The sequence below is a fragment of the Uloborus diversus genome, chromosome 4 (assembly GCF_026930045.1).
Source record: "Uloborus diversus isolate 005 chromosome 4, Udiv.v.3.1, whole genome shotgun sequence".
Lineage (NCBI taxonomy): Eukaryota > Metazoa > Arthropoda > Arachnida > Araneae > Uloboridae > Uloborus > Uloborus diversus.
In genome coordinates, this window is record NC_072734.1 from 1,086,019 (window position 1) to 1,101,519 (window position 15,501).

A 15,501-nucleotide genomic window follows, 5' to 3' on the forward strand; every position below is an offset into this window, starting at 1 on the left:
CAAAATTATCCGTGCCATTGACATCCGCGCCTTTAACACAAAAGACTGGATAGCGTATCGGGGGATCGCACTAGGTCTGCAAAAGGTTAAATAGCCTAACGCAGCCCCATTATAAAAAAAAAGAAACTTCGTTTTTGTGTCTAAGAAGCATATTCATCTCAAACATAATCGATCGTGTCCGATTCGATTGTATTCTATCTACCACTAGCACATCCAGAAATTATTTTATTTCTAGAATCCATTTTTTCACTGCCTTATTGCAAGATAGGATTCCACCGAACTAAACGCGATCAATTGCGCAAGAGATGAATATGCTCCCTTAATGGCCTTTCTCTCCCCGGTACAGAACTATATCTTCTGATCATCTTCTTTTCCTACGTTGATTTCAATTTTCTCTTTTACAGGGAAAATATTCTGAAGTTGAAGAAAACAAGTCTTCAAAAACTTACCTTCAGCTGTTGTCGGTTAGGGGGAGGTGAAGAAGGGAGCGTAGGGCCACCCCCCAGCGGAGGATGAACACAGACATCGAGAAAGGTGAAAACGAGAACAAAAACAAAGATCCTCAGAAAGATGGTGAGCTTTTTCTCTTTCTTGATTAAGAAGTTGATTTTTTTTTTTACTCTTACCCTCTTACATAATACTCTAACTATTATTACCCACTACTAACACTTTACTCTACTACTATCTACTAATATTTTATTCTACTACTACTACTAACTGCTTATATTTTACTCTACTACTACTACTAACATTTTATTCTACTACTACTAACTACTAGTATTTTATTTTACCTCTACCAGCTACTAATATTTTACTCTACTATTACTAACTACTAATATTTAACTCACTAGGGCTGCGTTCGGAAATAATCAACCGGTTACACCGCGTGGTTAGTCCGGTGGGGTTATGACGTATCTGAAATTTCTTTAAGAAGCCTGGTAGAACAGTTGTGTTTCCGAACGGCCGTGGTTACACCGCGATAGTCAGCAACAAGCGACGCTCCAATCAAAGCGTAACTTTCGTAAAAGTCACGTCGTTACGATCAGAACGTGAAACACAACCGGATTGGCCAACACTGACTTCGTTACGTTTGTGATCTCGCTAACCGCTTCCACACAGCGGTGCGACAAGTTGTTACAAAGTCAACCGCCAGAAAACGACCTCAACGTTTCCGAACGCTGTTCAGTGACGTCACCGGTTCCACCGCAAGCGTTTCCGTACGCTTGCGGTGGCACCGAGGTGACCGATCCTTGTTTCCGAATGCACCCAAATAAAAACATGTTGGTAGGTGTATAACATTAGGGCCGTGGTAGCCCGATCGGTAGAGTGTCGGATTCGGGACCGGGGGATCTTGAGTTCGAACCTCGATGGTCAAAGATCCACCGTCGTCATTAAAGGGGACTGGGCGACGCTAAATATGCTCGTGGTCTCAATGTGCTCCAAGTGAAACGATACCTCCGGGGGTGCTAGCACCAGGTTGCTATTAGTCCTGATCAGTGGTTGGAAAAACTACATTTTTTTTGTAGCGAACTACAACTACAACTACTTTGTTACAAATGTAGTTAACTACAACTACAACTACTTTTTTCAAAATGTAGCAACTACAAACTACTTTTGAAATGTAGTCGCTACTTCGCTACTTTTCAAAAAATAAGTAAATAAAGAGCATACATACACATTAGGGTGCCCCACAAAAAACGATTTTTCAAGTCGCATACCCTCTTATATTTTTCCTTTTATGTCAAAACAATTGTGCAAAAACATTTCATAATTGGAACAACGGCATCCAGTACCGACTTGCATCTGAAAGTGTAAACCAGCACTTGTATGCTACGCCAAATAAAAAAAAAAATAAAATAAACTTTTTTTAGAAACTCGAAATTTCTGTTGATAAAACGTTGCCCCCTATTCCCCACATGTACCACTAAAACATTTATTCAGACTAAAAAACATTTAGATATTTGTGGCCAAGTTTACACATTTCGCCTAGATTTTATAATTTTCTTCAAAAAACTGATTTTTTAAAAATTACATTTCAATTTAAATAAAATATGAAGCAAAGTGCATTTGCAAGTGAATAATAAAAATATAATATATTTAAAATGAAAAAACAATAACTTAAGATTTAAAAAAATCTATATTTAGAGTTCCATGTGGGAGACTTAAATATTGCAAGAGAGCAAAAAATCCTATTTAACGCTTGTTATCGACTCTATTGTTTATGTTTTCTGTAACGCATGTGGGGTATAGGGGGGCAATGTTTTATCAACAGAAATTTCGAGATTCTAAAAGATTTTTTTTTGGCCTAGCATTGCAAGTGCTGGTTCGCACTTTGACGTAAAAGGAAAAATACAAGAAGGACTTGAGAAATCAACTTTCGATTATTTTGGGACGCCCTAATACACACATACAACGTAAGAGCGATTGAACGGAAATAGGTTTAGATTGATAAGTTAGCTCATCTGAACATGGAATATTGCTAAGAATTATCTGTTATTTCTTTTCAAAAATGTCCGTTATTTAGATAACACTGTAATCAGTGGCGCAGCCAGAAAATTTTTCTGGGAGGGGTTTTCAAAATAAAAAATTGTTTCTTTCTTTCCCATTCATTTACAATGCGTAATTATTCAATATGAAAGAGTTTCTATAGATTAGAAATTATTCATTCAAAGTGCTTGCTTAAAAGCAATTAATAATTCGTACTAATATCACTATGAAACGAAGAAAGTGGAAAAAAGCACAGAATATTTATCATTAGTTTTACTTTAAGCTTATATTCATTTTTTGTGTTTTTTTCGTGAGAACATTTAAAACCTCCTCCTCGTATACATTCATGTCTTTATGAATGTCAAATGCTAGCTAATAACGGTTTCGTTCAATGAGAATTGGTAAAGAGCCTCAGAAAATCTGGTGCGGTAGGCTCTCTCTCTGTAGGCTTCCTATGTCTAGATTTCCCTAAAAAGGGTTTCTGCAGTGATGGAAGTGCTGAGGCACCATGATACCCTGTAGAGCATTATTGTTTAGCTATCTTGTACCAGTGGGGACGTGGGGTGCTCATCATGAAATATAACTTTTATATTTAAGAATTGAAAAATAATTTCTGACTGCTTCCCAATCATTAAGAGCAGTAAAATATTTTGTTGAAACCTATTCCGCTTGGGAAAGCTCAATTACTCTGCTTTTTTCCCTTGATTTTAACGGGGGAAATGAATGTGCATGTGTTCTGGGAGGGGCTTTAACCCCAAAACCCCTCCCATGGTTCGATTAGATTAGGGTGGCGCAGCCCCCCCCCCCCCCCCCCAGTGGCTGCGCCACTGACTGTAATGCTCGTATTTATTTTAAGCCGGCCAGAGCAGTTCAATATCGTCCTCTTCTACAACATTTAAAGTAACTAATATATTTGGTAAATACAGTAGGTTCTCTGTTTAACGACGCTCTATTTAACGATTTTCTCTATTTAACGACGGCTTTTCACGGTCCCAGATGGTCCACTATAGTGTAGTACCACTTTCTACTTAAGGACGATTTTTTGTGGTCCCTTGAAAGTCGTTAAGCAGAGAGCCAACTGTACTATAAAAGCACTTATTTTCGAGATACTTTGCTTTTCGCGTACCCGTTGTAATTACGAAAATTTAAGTCTCAAGAGATATTTTTGTTTTTCAACTTTTGGTCTGTTCATACAAAATCAACAAAATTTTCAGTTCGCGAAATCATCGATGTCTTCATTTTCTCTTTATATTAAAAAAAAAGAAAGTAAGGTCAAAGAAATTGGGAAAGGAAGTCTATGGTGGGTCTGCGTTCAGGAGACCCCATAACACCTACAGCCTTGAAATTTTGTACAAAATTACTTCGAGGTCCAGTGGTTTGCACTTGGGGTTTTGTTTTTCAAATTTCGAATTAGTTTTTTTGTAATTCACATTTTAAGCTCAAATTTCGCGTAAATTGCATATTAAAGGGGGGGGGGTTACTTACACGCATTAATATATATTGTTGGAAATAATACATTACACTGTTAAAACCAGGAGTGCCATAGGGGTAAAGAGTTTCACCCTGGGGTGAAGAAACAGTGCCTCAGGGTGCAACAGAGGCTAGGCGGTGTCGTCAAGGTGCTTTTGGTTCCTCAGTGGGTGAACGACGTTAACAAAAGTGCTAAAAGACCATTCAATAGGAGAGCGACTCGTTTCGCATGCGCTCTGACTTATCGTCCAACGACAACTTCAGTTTGAATGGCGAACGAAGGAAGTTGCAACGAAATTTACTTTCACATTGAATGAAGTACAAAACTGAAAATTTCGCGGATTAATCTTCGAAATCTCGCATAAGTAAAGGCATTTGATCATATTGTAGCACTTAGAGCTTTCGAACATATTTAAAGTGTTTAAAGTATGTTGACAACTGCTTAGTGTTCCGTTTACCTTATTAAATATTTAATATCTTGCTATTTATATGCTGCAAAACTGTTACCTAAACTATCTATCACTTACTATCTTGAACAACAACAACATTAAAAATAAAAACGTTTAAATCAGCTGATAATTGAATAGCTAATTCAGGAAAAAAACTGCATCGACGTAAGCAGCCTGTATAGCAATGTCTATTTCTTCTCAATGAAATAACTATGTTGAGGAAACGAACAGAGCAGCAAAGGCGGGGGGGGGGGGGGGAAACCTCGTGAAAGAAATCTCTCTCACTCAGTGTTTGACTCATGAGTTTCATATCACATCGTGTTTTGGTTAACGTATCTTTCTTAGGCGTTATTGCATGAAGCGAATGTAGTTATCTACTCGTTTTTATTTTTAATCTGATGGAAAACTTGACATTGTAAAGAAGGGCTTTTAAAGTATTATTTATCTTCTACGCATAAGGATACTCAAATATCGAATCTTATAATAAGTATTGATATGTTACTTTCGATTAAAATTTTAAGCGTTTATGAAACGCTTTTATTTTCCCATGATTCTAATCTAATGTTATCTAATATTTCTGGTTGTTCCGGCAAATGATTGATGAATACCTTCCCTGTTTATTTTCAATACGGATCATGCAGTAAAAGTTGTCAACAACATATTAATTACTGAGCAATCCAAGTGTAAATATAAGAAAGTTAGTGCACGAACAGACAAATTAAATTCATGAACACTTCTAAACTATGTTCGAAAGTTGAAATGTGATCAAATGCCTTCGTATATATAAATCAAAATAAATAAAACACAATTGTATTCAAAAACGCACACAACACGGGGGGGGGGGATCTCTACAGGAAGCAATAAAGGTGCCATTTTTCTCACCCAGAGTACCATCTTTCACCTACATTGCACGTTGGGTGAAGGGAGCCAGTTTTTCACCCTCGCTAAGGGTGCAATTTCGGCTCCGTATTGGGTGCCGCTGGTGAACAAGCGTTTCACCCCTGAAAGGTGCCAAACGCAACCTGTAGTTTTAACAGTGTACAACATTACTAATACAACATTAATAATATTGTTGGAAAAGGTGGAATTTTCCGCTTTCTACGCAATTTATTTCATTATTTTAACTTAATTACGGCTGGAGTTATTTGCATTTTTAGCTAGATTTTTTTAGCCTTAGCTGAAATTTCGGTACTATTTCTTCATTAAATCTATCAGCAAAAAGTGAAGGAATTGTCCTACAGTTTTCTTTTTCACGCCACCGGAAAGAGCGGCTTTTTCTACTACAGATTTAACTCGACCTACGGTCGGAAAACTAAGCTTCTTTCTAAAAAGGAAAAAAGTTACAAGCCGTTTTAATCAATTTCGAAAAATCTCAACTCGATTCAAATTATTGTTTTTTGGCGTTGCCATAGTTACGTCTTTTCAATCCGTTTGTCTCTTTTTTCTTATTCACAGATTTTAAGGGTTTCGATTTTAAAGGAAATCTTAGGTTCAACTCAATTCAAGCCCCGAACTAAAGAGCAAAATATATTACTAGAGGCCACGAATATGAAAGCGACTTTTCAAACGTACAAAACTGCAGTTTTGCAATGCTCAGGAGCCCCTTAGCATTAACAGCTCTGCAAGTTGGTATACGTTATTTTGAAACATGGGGAAGAGGTGCTTTTTGTTCTAAAGGGAACTCATAATGCGTTTTTAATTTGTTTCTTTTTAATTGACGATTTAAATCTTTGCGAATCAAATAAGGTTGCGAAGCAATCTTTGGGGGCTGGTAAGCGTCAACGAGCAGAGGGCGGAGTTCCCTTGTCGTTAAAATAAATGCTTTTACAGTATTGGAACAACAATCTCCTTGAAATCTAAAACGTTCATCCACGGGACATTCTCGGCAGCCAGAAAAAACAAAGGAATTACTAAATTGGGGGTTATTGTAAATTCATTATTCTTCCTTTTCAGTCAAGCTCTATTCAATACAAATATTGGCGAAATATGAAAATTACGATGGCAAACCAACTAATGGTGTCCAACAGATAGAACGTATGGCATCAAAATGATATGCTTGAGGTGAGCTCGTGTTTTTATGAGTCTTATTTCTCTTTGCATCCGTAGATGTACTTGTGTAAAATTCGCTCCGGTCAAATTCGCTTGAACCTTGATTTTTTTTTTTTTTTTTTTTTTTTTTTTTTTTTTAAGTTTATTTAAAAAGTAGTTTCCATAAATCGCTACAAACTACTTTTTTTTTGTATCGAACTACTCGCTACTCTACTTTTTTTTAAAAGTAGTGCGCTACACTACAAACTACTAAAAAATGTAGCTACTACAGTAGCGTCGCTACTTGTAGCGCGCTACTTCCAACCACTGGTCCTGATCTAGTTCTAAATTCTCATTAACTGTTCGATCTGGTGATGGTGCTGCCATCTCTCGGTATAAAAAAATAATGGAGGCAAGGCACTTAGTATGCAGTCCTCGACATAAATACAGTTGTAGTCAGTTGTGACTCGGAATCGAAAAATCGAAAAAAGTAGATGTATAACATTATACGAGGGCTATTTTCATTTCAAGGTCCTATCACCCGCGAAATGAACACCACACTGACAATAAAAACAACTCTTATAGTCAATATTGTAAGCAGGTTTTAGCCAAACTTTTATACTCTAAGCCATATTTTCATGTGAGCAAAAAGATGTTAATTGGGGGGAGCTAAATCTGTACTGTAACGGTCGGACAGCATGCATCACGAACACTTGGATATCTTTCTTCAAAGTTTCTAAGCCATTTTCTCTCGTTGTTGTTACTCATGAAATTTTTTTGGATCGCATTTGGCGATGATTCCATGCTGCATTACCCCCCCCCCCCTCCCCCTCCCGTCCCTATCATGTGACATCATATAACATGAAATGCACAGTTCGCGGGAAATTCTATTGTTCGAAGTTATTGACGAGCTCGCTGCACACATAGAACTGACAACTAGAACCTGGCGCGATAGAAGGATTTACTAGGCTTGAGACTCTGCGCAACACATGTGCCCGCAGCGCCATCATATTTTAACGGTAGTTTTTATTTGATAACCGTGTGGGCGTTGAAAAAAAAATGCCGTTTTATATGTATATTCAGGACAAGTATGTTGTTTGACACACATATGATACATGGTAAAAAATCACTCATTACCAATTTTATTTTTTTCCCTCGTAAAAATTTATTAAATCAGCAAAAAACGAGAAGATGATAATAATGTTAATAATTTACTTGCGTCCAATGCATTTTGGGTAATAAAGGCATGTTCGTGTTTGGAATTCATTAACAAATCAGCTGATAGAAAACATAAACAGAAATTTGTAAAGAATAGCAACAAATCCACTTAGCAGATAACACAGAGCTTCAAAGATTGTATCAGACTTCAAGAGCTGATCTCTTTTTAGAGCTACCATATTTTTCAACAGGTGTTTATTGAAATGCGCGATAATCAATCACTAATAAATGTAGTTTTGGATTAGAGCAGACTCATACTTATTTTTCGTGTAAAATTACACTGATAAGAAATGATATTATCTGTTCTTTAAACTCGACGATTATGAAAATTACAGTAATAATAATTATGTCGTATAAAATTGGCAATAAAATTAAATGAAAAGAAGTAATTGGGTTGCTTCTCATTTAAAAAAAAAAAAAATTCTGAATGAGTGTGGTCGAAAACTTGGGGTGAGTTACTTTTTGTCGCTGTTTTCCTTTTGCTGCTGACGTTACAAGTGAACAAGTCGCTAGGGTTATCGGAACAAAGCTTCAGGACATTGCCAAGCCACGTCAAATGAATATTCCCTTTAAAAAAGGTAACAATTCTCCTTCCGCTAATAACTGATCGCAGTGAAAAATCAACAAGAGACGATATCTTGCCAGAAAAGACAACCACGAGCTCTCATTCAATTTCTTCATTTGAGGCGTCACACGATGAAACATCTTGTTTTAGAAGTCTGACTTCTTTAAAAATTAATTGAAAATGGAATGTTGGAAGAAAAAAAGTGTTTTCTGGCTTCCTTTTTTTTTTTTGCTTATTCTTTTAATTTCTGTGACTAAAAGTAATACTTTTAGCTGAAGAAAACACCCCTATTAAAGTGATGATCTAAAGCTTTCTTTATTTTTGGCTACAGTTTCTTCTTCTCAACTCTAGCTGCCAGTCTCTACCTTGCGTAGAATGGAAGGCATTAGTGTGTATTAAAACTGGACTAAAATCGCAACGTCAATCTTTTTTTCTTAAGATGCTTAAAGCTAAATTTGAGCTTCACAGTAATCTGAAATCAGAAGTGCATATAAATTACAAAATCTAACTACAAACTTGAGAGAAAAAAGAAATTATAACTGAAAAATAAATTTAATTGTGCAGTTCTAAGTATCATTCGGTCTTCCAGCAAAAACAGATTCCTCATTCCAAAGAACACTTTCTTCACCCTGATTAGCGAATATACTGATCGAGTAACGCTCTGACGTCATCAACAATGGAACTCACGCCATAGCATGATAATATGTTTTGGTAATGTTTGAAAAGCAGGGAAATGCTTTATTTTGACAAGGCCGAACTGGATCCGGTCACTTAATTGTTTTACTGGTAAGACTGTCATTTTAGAAGATTAAAGAAACGAAAAAGTTGTCAGCAATGAACGCTTTCTGCAGGAGTTTAGGGTAAATCCGCTAGAGTAAGGGTTAAAATTTCAGCGATCAAACTATCACCAAAGAGGCAGTGGCTTCGTTCAAACGTAGAAGCAATTTTCACTCGTCATACCTTGACGAGCGATTTTCAAGTATCGAACATGATCATAATAACGATGGGCAATTATTGTAAGCTTGAAGCCCGGAAAATGCAGGTTTTCAAGCATTACAATCCCGCTAACAAGGGCACTTGATTCGTTTTGTATCTCTTGAGTAGTGGCAACCTGTCAAGAGTTAAGATTTCGATTGCTTTTACGGTTACTTGTTTTGCTACAGCAGCCTCTACTTTCATTTTACCTTCCTAATTGTTTTGTCTCTGCTTCACTGTCGTAAATCTTCTGTCTTTAAATCATATCACCAACGGCGGTTCTGAAAATATAATGTTACTGTTTGACCATGGATTGTATGTAATTTGGCAATCTGCCAAGTAAAGACGATTCCATCTGAATGAATCTAGCAGGGAAGAAAGGAAAATAACGATGGGATTTTGATGCACGCGTTTTTATAATGTCACTAGCGCCTTATTCATTTATTGCATTTTCAAAAATAAAATAAGGGGAAACAAAAATGGCTACCATGAAAACAACAAAAAGGAAAGAAAAGATTTTCATTTCGTTTAGGAACGTAAAAGCAAAATGGTAAGCTCAAAACTTTGTTGTGACAAAATAAATCAATTAATTTTTTGCCGTGAGAATATAGATCAAGTATTACTTTAGATTTAAAAAATGTTACTGTGAGCAAATTTTCATTTTTACAAAACTAAGGCTAAATAATAGAGAGGCAAAAGTGCACATCAGAAACAAACCAACTGACATCCCTATAAACTAATAGATATGTCCATTTCTGCCTATAAACCGGATATTAGCCTTTCCATGTAATCGATGGTCAGACAGTATGTACAAATTCATTTCGTTCTTGAAGGACGTATTCTTCAAAGGGAGCTAAAATTGATTCCGTGACATTTATCTGTTCAGTTAAACATGGCTTTATTTTTTCTGTGTGAATAAAATAAAATGCTAAATCTTGCTTAGAGAAAATTATTAAAATTGCAGATATAATACACACTTATGTCCCTAGTTAACTTTGCACATGGATAAATTGACGAATTTATCGGAAACCGTGAGCTATAATGTTATAACCTTTTTTGGAATGTTACAAGGAGGAGGTGGAATGGAGACAAAACGTTACGACATAAAAATTATAAGAAAAAAAATTAAGAGCACTTCTTATAATGTAGAATTTTAGCACGAAAAAATAAAAATGATAATGAAACGAGACAAATAGGTTTCAAAAAACAAGTTTCCTGGATTTAAACTGACAGGTTTCATGGGACTACGCTGGCAGAGATATTGCACGTAAACATCCTTCTCCTAGAGATGTAAATGCTTTGAAGGCAGAATTGTTGAAAAAATGGAGCCTAACCTCTTAAACCTTTGTTGACAATGTTACTGCCACCATGAAAACGCATTCTGACATTTGTGTACTAGTCAATTTCCACATTAAGTTTAAAGCGCTTAATTTGTTTTTCTAATTTTTTTTTCTTCTGAACTCTTTTTGTCCCAGTATATCATCTCTGTTGCGTCATTCTGCACAAAAAGACAGTACTCTTAACTTATGTCATGATCATCAGAATCATTATCTCGACAACCCATTGTAGGTCCTGACTGTTTCCATATGTTTCTCCCGGTTTTTTTTTATTTATTTATTTATTTTTTATTTATTTATTTATTTATTTATTTTGAGCAATCACGATTGCTTATTGTTCTCACTTGACTGTTTTGGCGTGCTATCATTTTATTTTCCCGCCAGCACCCTCTGCCAGCACCACCGTCGACCGACTCCTCACGATGCTGCTCCTATAGCGAAACGCGTCTCCAAGTTGCATCCATATCCTACACACACACGCCTACACACACTCATGCATGCGCACAGACTCAAACACACACTCCTACGCACACACACACATACACACACTCATGCCTGCACACAGACGCAAACACATATGCCTACGTACACACACACACACGAACGCCTACACACACAGCACTGCATACACAACACGCACACACATGCATACATACACACACGCACCCACACACATGCGCCTACACAAACACACACGCGCATTCATACGCACACACGCTCGTGATTGCGAAAAACATAATTTGAATTCAAGATGTCAAAAATTCAAATTTTTTTTTTTTTTTTTTTGCCTGACTTCTCCAATTTAAAGATTTGGTAGTTTTATAGTCCCCTTCTAAACAATCAAACCATATAATTTATGTATGTAAAAATACTTTTGGACATGAATGTATATCGTAAAGTTCACAATTCAAAGAGACAGTTAAGAGTTTGTAATATTCATTACCGTGCAAGAAATTTCGCTTTGCTGACTTTTGTAGATATATGCATCGAATTGTATTGTCTGCATTGCATTGTTTCCCATCTACACTTTCAGATGCTCAGTACCCATCAGATGAGAACTACCTGAAGAAAGATCCAGCAGACCTCGAAGATCCATCAGAAGACTCTCCTCTTAAAGGCAGCACGACGGAAGGACGAGAAAATGATTCCAGTGCCCCGGCTGGAGAAAAAACCGGGGCCAAAGAGGGCGCAAAGGGCCTCAGAGAATGGTTTTCCAAGTCCAGAGTCAAGTGGTGGATTGCAGTCCTCGTGGCCATCGTCCTCCTAACTGTCGTCCTGGTTGGCACCCTCTTGGCTGTCGAGGACAATGACTATGATGTGCCGGACAACAGCATAAGGCTTGTCAAGGTACGTCAAATCATTCAACTCCTCTGACTGTACAATACATCAAAAGAATTTTTCTTTCTAATATGACTGCGTTAGGTGCTTTAGAGTTTCGAAGACCAAGTGCGATCCCCTGATTTGACATCTAGTCTTTTATGTGCAACCATTAAAGTGCGGACGTCAATGGCAAAGGCAATTCTGACGCCTAGTTTTACACTAGGTGGAGGCAGCTGAGATTTCTTCGATAAGAAACTGCACTAGGGATTTAATTGTGACTAGGGCAATTAACAAGTCAAACAAAAATCCAAGGGATCTTTTATATGCGGCATAATTGTACGACATGGGCGTTGACGCGCGTCTGCACCCCGAAAATCCACCGACTGGCCACCGTAGTTCAGAACACGGAACCACGGCGCAGAAAGTCAACGTCTTTACACCAACAGAAAAGATATATGTTTCAACTTTTATGAACTAGCAAATAGAATTTCACACACGTATCTTAGGTTTGACGATTAGATCTTTGTCTCATTTGTGTGATTTTTTTATGAATAAGCGTCCCCAAAAAAATTAAAAAGAAGAAATGTTTTTTTTTTTTTTTTTGTCCCATTTGAAATACGTATATTTGATGTAATTACAAACTTTCTCTTTTTTTTTTTATTCCTTTCTTTTTTTTTTGGATTTCGTTTTAGTTTCACTTATCTTCCTTATAATTTTCACACCCCAAAATATTCCCATTTAGAAGTGGAAAACACTGAGTTGAGAAACATGTTTTTCATAAATGTTTTATCTGTACTAATTACTAGACCTGAGTTCTTAGTGCAAGGCTTAGACCTAACCTGGGTGTTACCAGTGGGAATATCTCTATTTTGAAGCTAAGACAAGCTGAAAATCCTTCAATTGATAACTTTAACTTACGCGTATTTTACTTGTAAAGCCTATTAAATTTCAACAAAGCAGTATCACTAACTTTTTGAATTAAAATGTAATTTATGACAACATACGGTTTATGGCACGACAAACACCTATAAACTTTTTTTTTCTATTTCAGCTATGGCCGAGGCCGAACAAACCTAGGAATGTCATCAACTTTGTGCACGGAACTCTGCCGATTGAAGGCAGAGTTTGGCCAGAATTGACTTCACAACTAGATGATTTGCTGGCTAGGTATCAACCTTCAAATATTCGAAGCAAGAAAGTTGTCGAGTGCTTCGGAAACAGCCAGCTTCTCCAAGGAGACAAAGTTTGCAAATTCGACATTAAACCTTTGATGCTGGAATGCAGCAAGGCGATGAATTATGGATATGACACAGGAAAGCCATGCGTATTCTTAGAGTTCAACAACATCAGCGAATGGATACCAGAACCGTACAGCTCCCGCGAGTTAGAGAATTACGTGGAGCTCGCTGACAGATCCATTACCAACATGGTTTACCTGGACTGCCAAGGAGATACCCTGATTGACCAAGAAAATATGGGAAGGATACAGTACACCCCCGATCGTGGATTTCCTGTGAAATACTTCCCGTTCCGTTACCAAAGAGAGTACATGTCCCCATTAATAGCGATTCGATTTACGAAACCGGCAATTGGAGTTGCTATATCAGTCACCTGCAAATTTTGGGCCAAGAATTTGAACCACACAGACGAAGCTGTTCCCAGCGGACAAATTTCTTTCAATCTTCTCGTTGATTGAGAGCGTTCCTGAAAAGCATTTAAAGTGGCTGTCACAGTTGCTTACAGACTTTTCCAGTCATGTAAAAACATTAACACCCGGCAAATACATATTTCTTGATTTGCTCTTTTCTTCAAGGCGATTATAGTGTTCATGGCAACCAGACATGCCCAAAGTATGATTAGTTTATCAAATGGATTAAATAGTTTGTTTCTATGCGCATTTTTAAAAGATTACTTGCTTCAAGTTTTACCGTTTATCACTCATAATATAATTTATCAGATTCACTATTGAGTTAGAGTTTCAAAAAAAGAAAAACGAAAGCAAACCGGATTACTGTTTGCAAAGCAAACAGGTAAAACTTACTGGTAAGAAAAAAAAATCTTTATTTCAAAACAGCACGGATTACGTGCAACAGTGCTGTAACGAAAGCATGCCATTTGTGTTTTTCGAAGATCTCCCTCATTTAAAGTAACGTTCTTCCAATTATTTCCTTTTCTCACCATGTGTTCGATAAGTCACTGCCCGTTGGATGTTTGCTAAAGTAGACCCGCAAGAATTGTCGTGCCAAAAAGCGAAAAGAAATGTTTTGCTCAGAAGAAGGTTTGCCTGCTTGTTCGTTTGCTTCTAAAGTGTCCATTTATGTGTTTCCTTTGTGTCTGCAGATGGCTAAGACTGATAAACTAACTACAGTGTCAGTTTCACTGAAAAGAGGCACGAAAATGCTCGGATATTCATGTCCTTCTCACTGAACACTAAGTCTCCTTCAAATACTGAAATGTTGAACGAAAGATGTGCGAATTAATGCAAACTGTACGAATGAAACGGTTCACTTTTTACCCAAAACGTTTCGCAGCACGTCACATTCATATTTTTAGCAGAGCTCTATTATAAAAATGTACACAAGACATTTTTCTCTGAAAATTAACAGTGGCAAATGAAGCTAACTGTAAAACACTTGACCGATTGTGTTCATAAGCTCTTTTTATTTATTTTGTCAGAACTTTATAACAATTACTTTAAAAAAAAGTATTCGTACTTTTGCTTCTTATGTTTGCAATAGTTAAGTTTTGAACTCACTGCTCGTAAGCTGGTCGTCGCAAAAGCACTAAACATTTATGAGCATTTACATAGTAATATAGTGTGATTTTAACATGACATTGTTGTAAAAAAGTTGTAAATTTTATAGTGATGTTGTGACTTCGGCTGCCCTACATTTACACAATATTTCTCTCGTTCCCAAAACATTTTACCTTTTAAATTGTTTGATTAGAATTTTTTCGCAATTGACTCTCCCAGCGGTGGTTTACTAGTGGTAAACAAATTACTGAGATTTATGAACAGAGAAGCTTATTAGGCATAATATTATTGCTGTGTTTTTGTTAGGGCAGTCGAATTACACTTCATGCAATGTGCTTATCGCTTAAAGTGAGCAAATGTTATGTATGTAAAAATGAAGGCTTTGTGCATTAATTAAGAAATAACATTGGTTTTTTTGCATATTTCATGTACCTTATTTTAATTCATTTCAAAATATGTTTTTGAGAATTTGGTAACCTAAAAAAGCAATACGAATATTTACTGAACAAACTCCAAAGAGTCGATATGTGCTCCTAATTGATTGTAAACTTTTCGATTCTTTCAACTCTTAATGCTATTTTTCCTGTGCAATGCATTTTTTTCTTGCGTCACTAAAAAGATTTTGTTTTTCTCTCTCACTCATTTTATGAACGTTATATGTGCATTTGAAAGTTTTAACAAAAGACGTTTTAAAATGCTGGTGTTTTATATCTACATGAAGTGTGACTTTAAATAAACTAGCTTTTCCCCAACTAAAATTTTGTGATAAAAGCCACGTGTTTGCCGTTGAATTGCTGATCTAGAGTTCATATGATTTGACTTTTGAAAAATCCGTTTTAAAACTTCACTTGAATGTTTTAGGACAACTTCTACTTCTATCTTTTAATGTGGGCTCCA

At 36.6% G+C, this 15,501-nt stretch overlaps 1 protein-coding gene across 1 annotated transcript; it reads left to right on the forward strand.

The window, feature by feature from the left end:
• The first annotated feature begins 489 nt into the window (after window positions 1-489).
• On the forward strand, window positions 490-13,545 carry LOC129220482 (sodium/potassium-transporting ATPase subunit beta-1-like). The gene is made up of 3 exons (XM_054854901.1): window positions 490-573; window positions 11,563-11,876; window positions 12,901-13,545. Exons 1-3 carry the CDS (start codon window positions 513-515, stop codon window positions 13,543-13,545), a joined length of 1,020 nt encoding a protein of 339 aa, XP_054710876.1. The 5' UTR covers window positions 490-512.
• The last annotated feature ends 1,956 nt before the right edge of the window (window positions 13,546-15,501 follow it).

What these genes read in the sequence shown, in the direction of transcription:
- LOC129220482 (XM_054854901.1), top strand. Translation starts at nt 513, where the DNA reads ATGAACACAGACATCGAGAAAGGTGAAAACGAGAACAAAAACAAAGAT. An exon ending in CAAAGATCCTCAGAAAGATG is followed by an intron (nt 574 to 11,562) that starts GTGAGCTTTTTC and finishes CTACACTTTCAG; the next exon opens with ATGCTCAGTACCCATCAGAT. An exon ending in ACAGCATAAGGCTTGTCAAG is followed by an intron (nt 11,877 to 12,900) that starts GTACGTCAAATC and finishes TTTCTATTTCAG; the next exon opens with CTATGGCCGAGGCCGAACAA.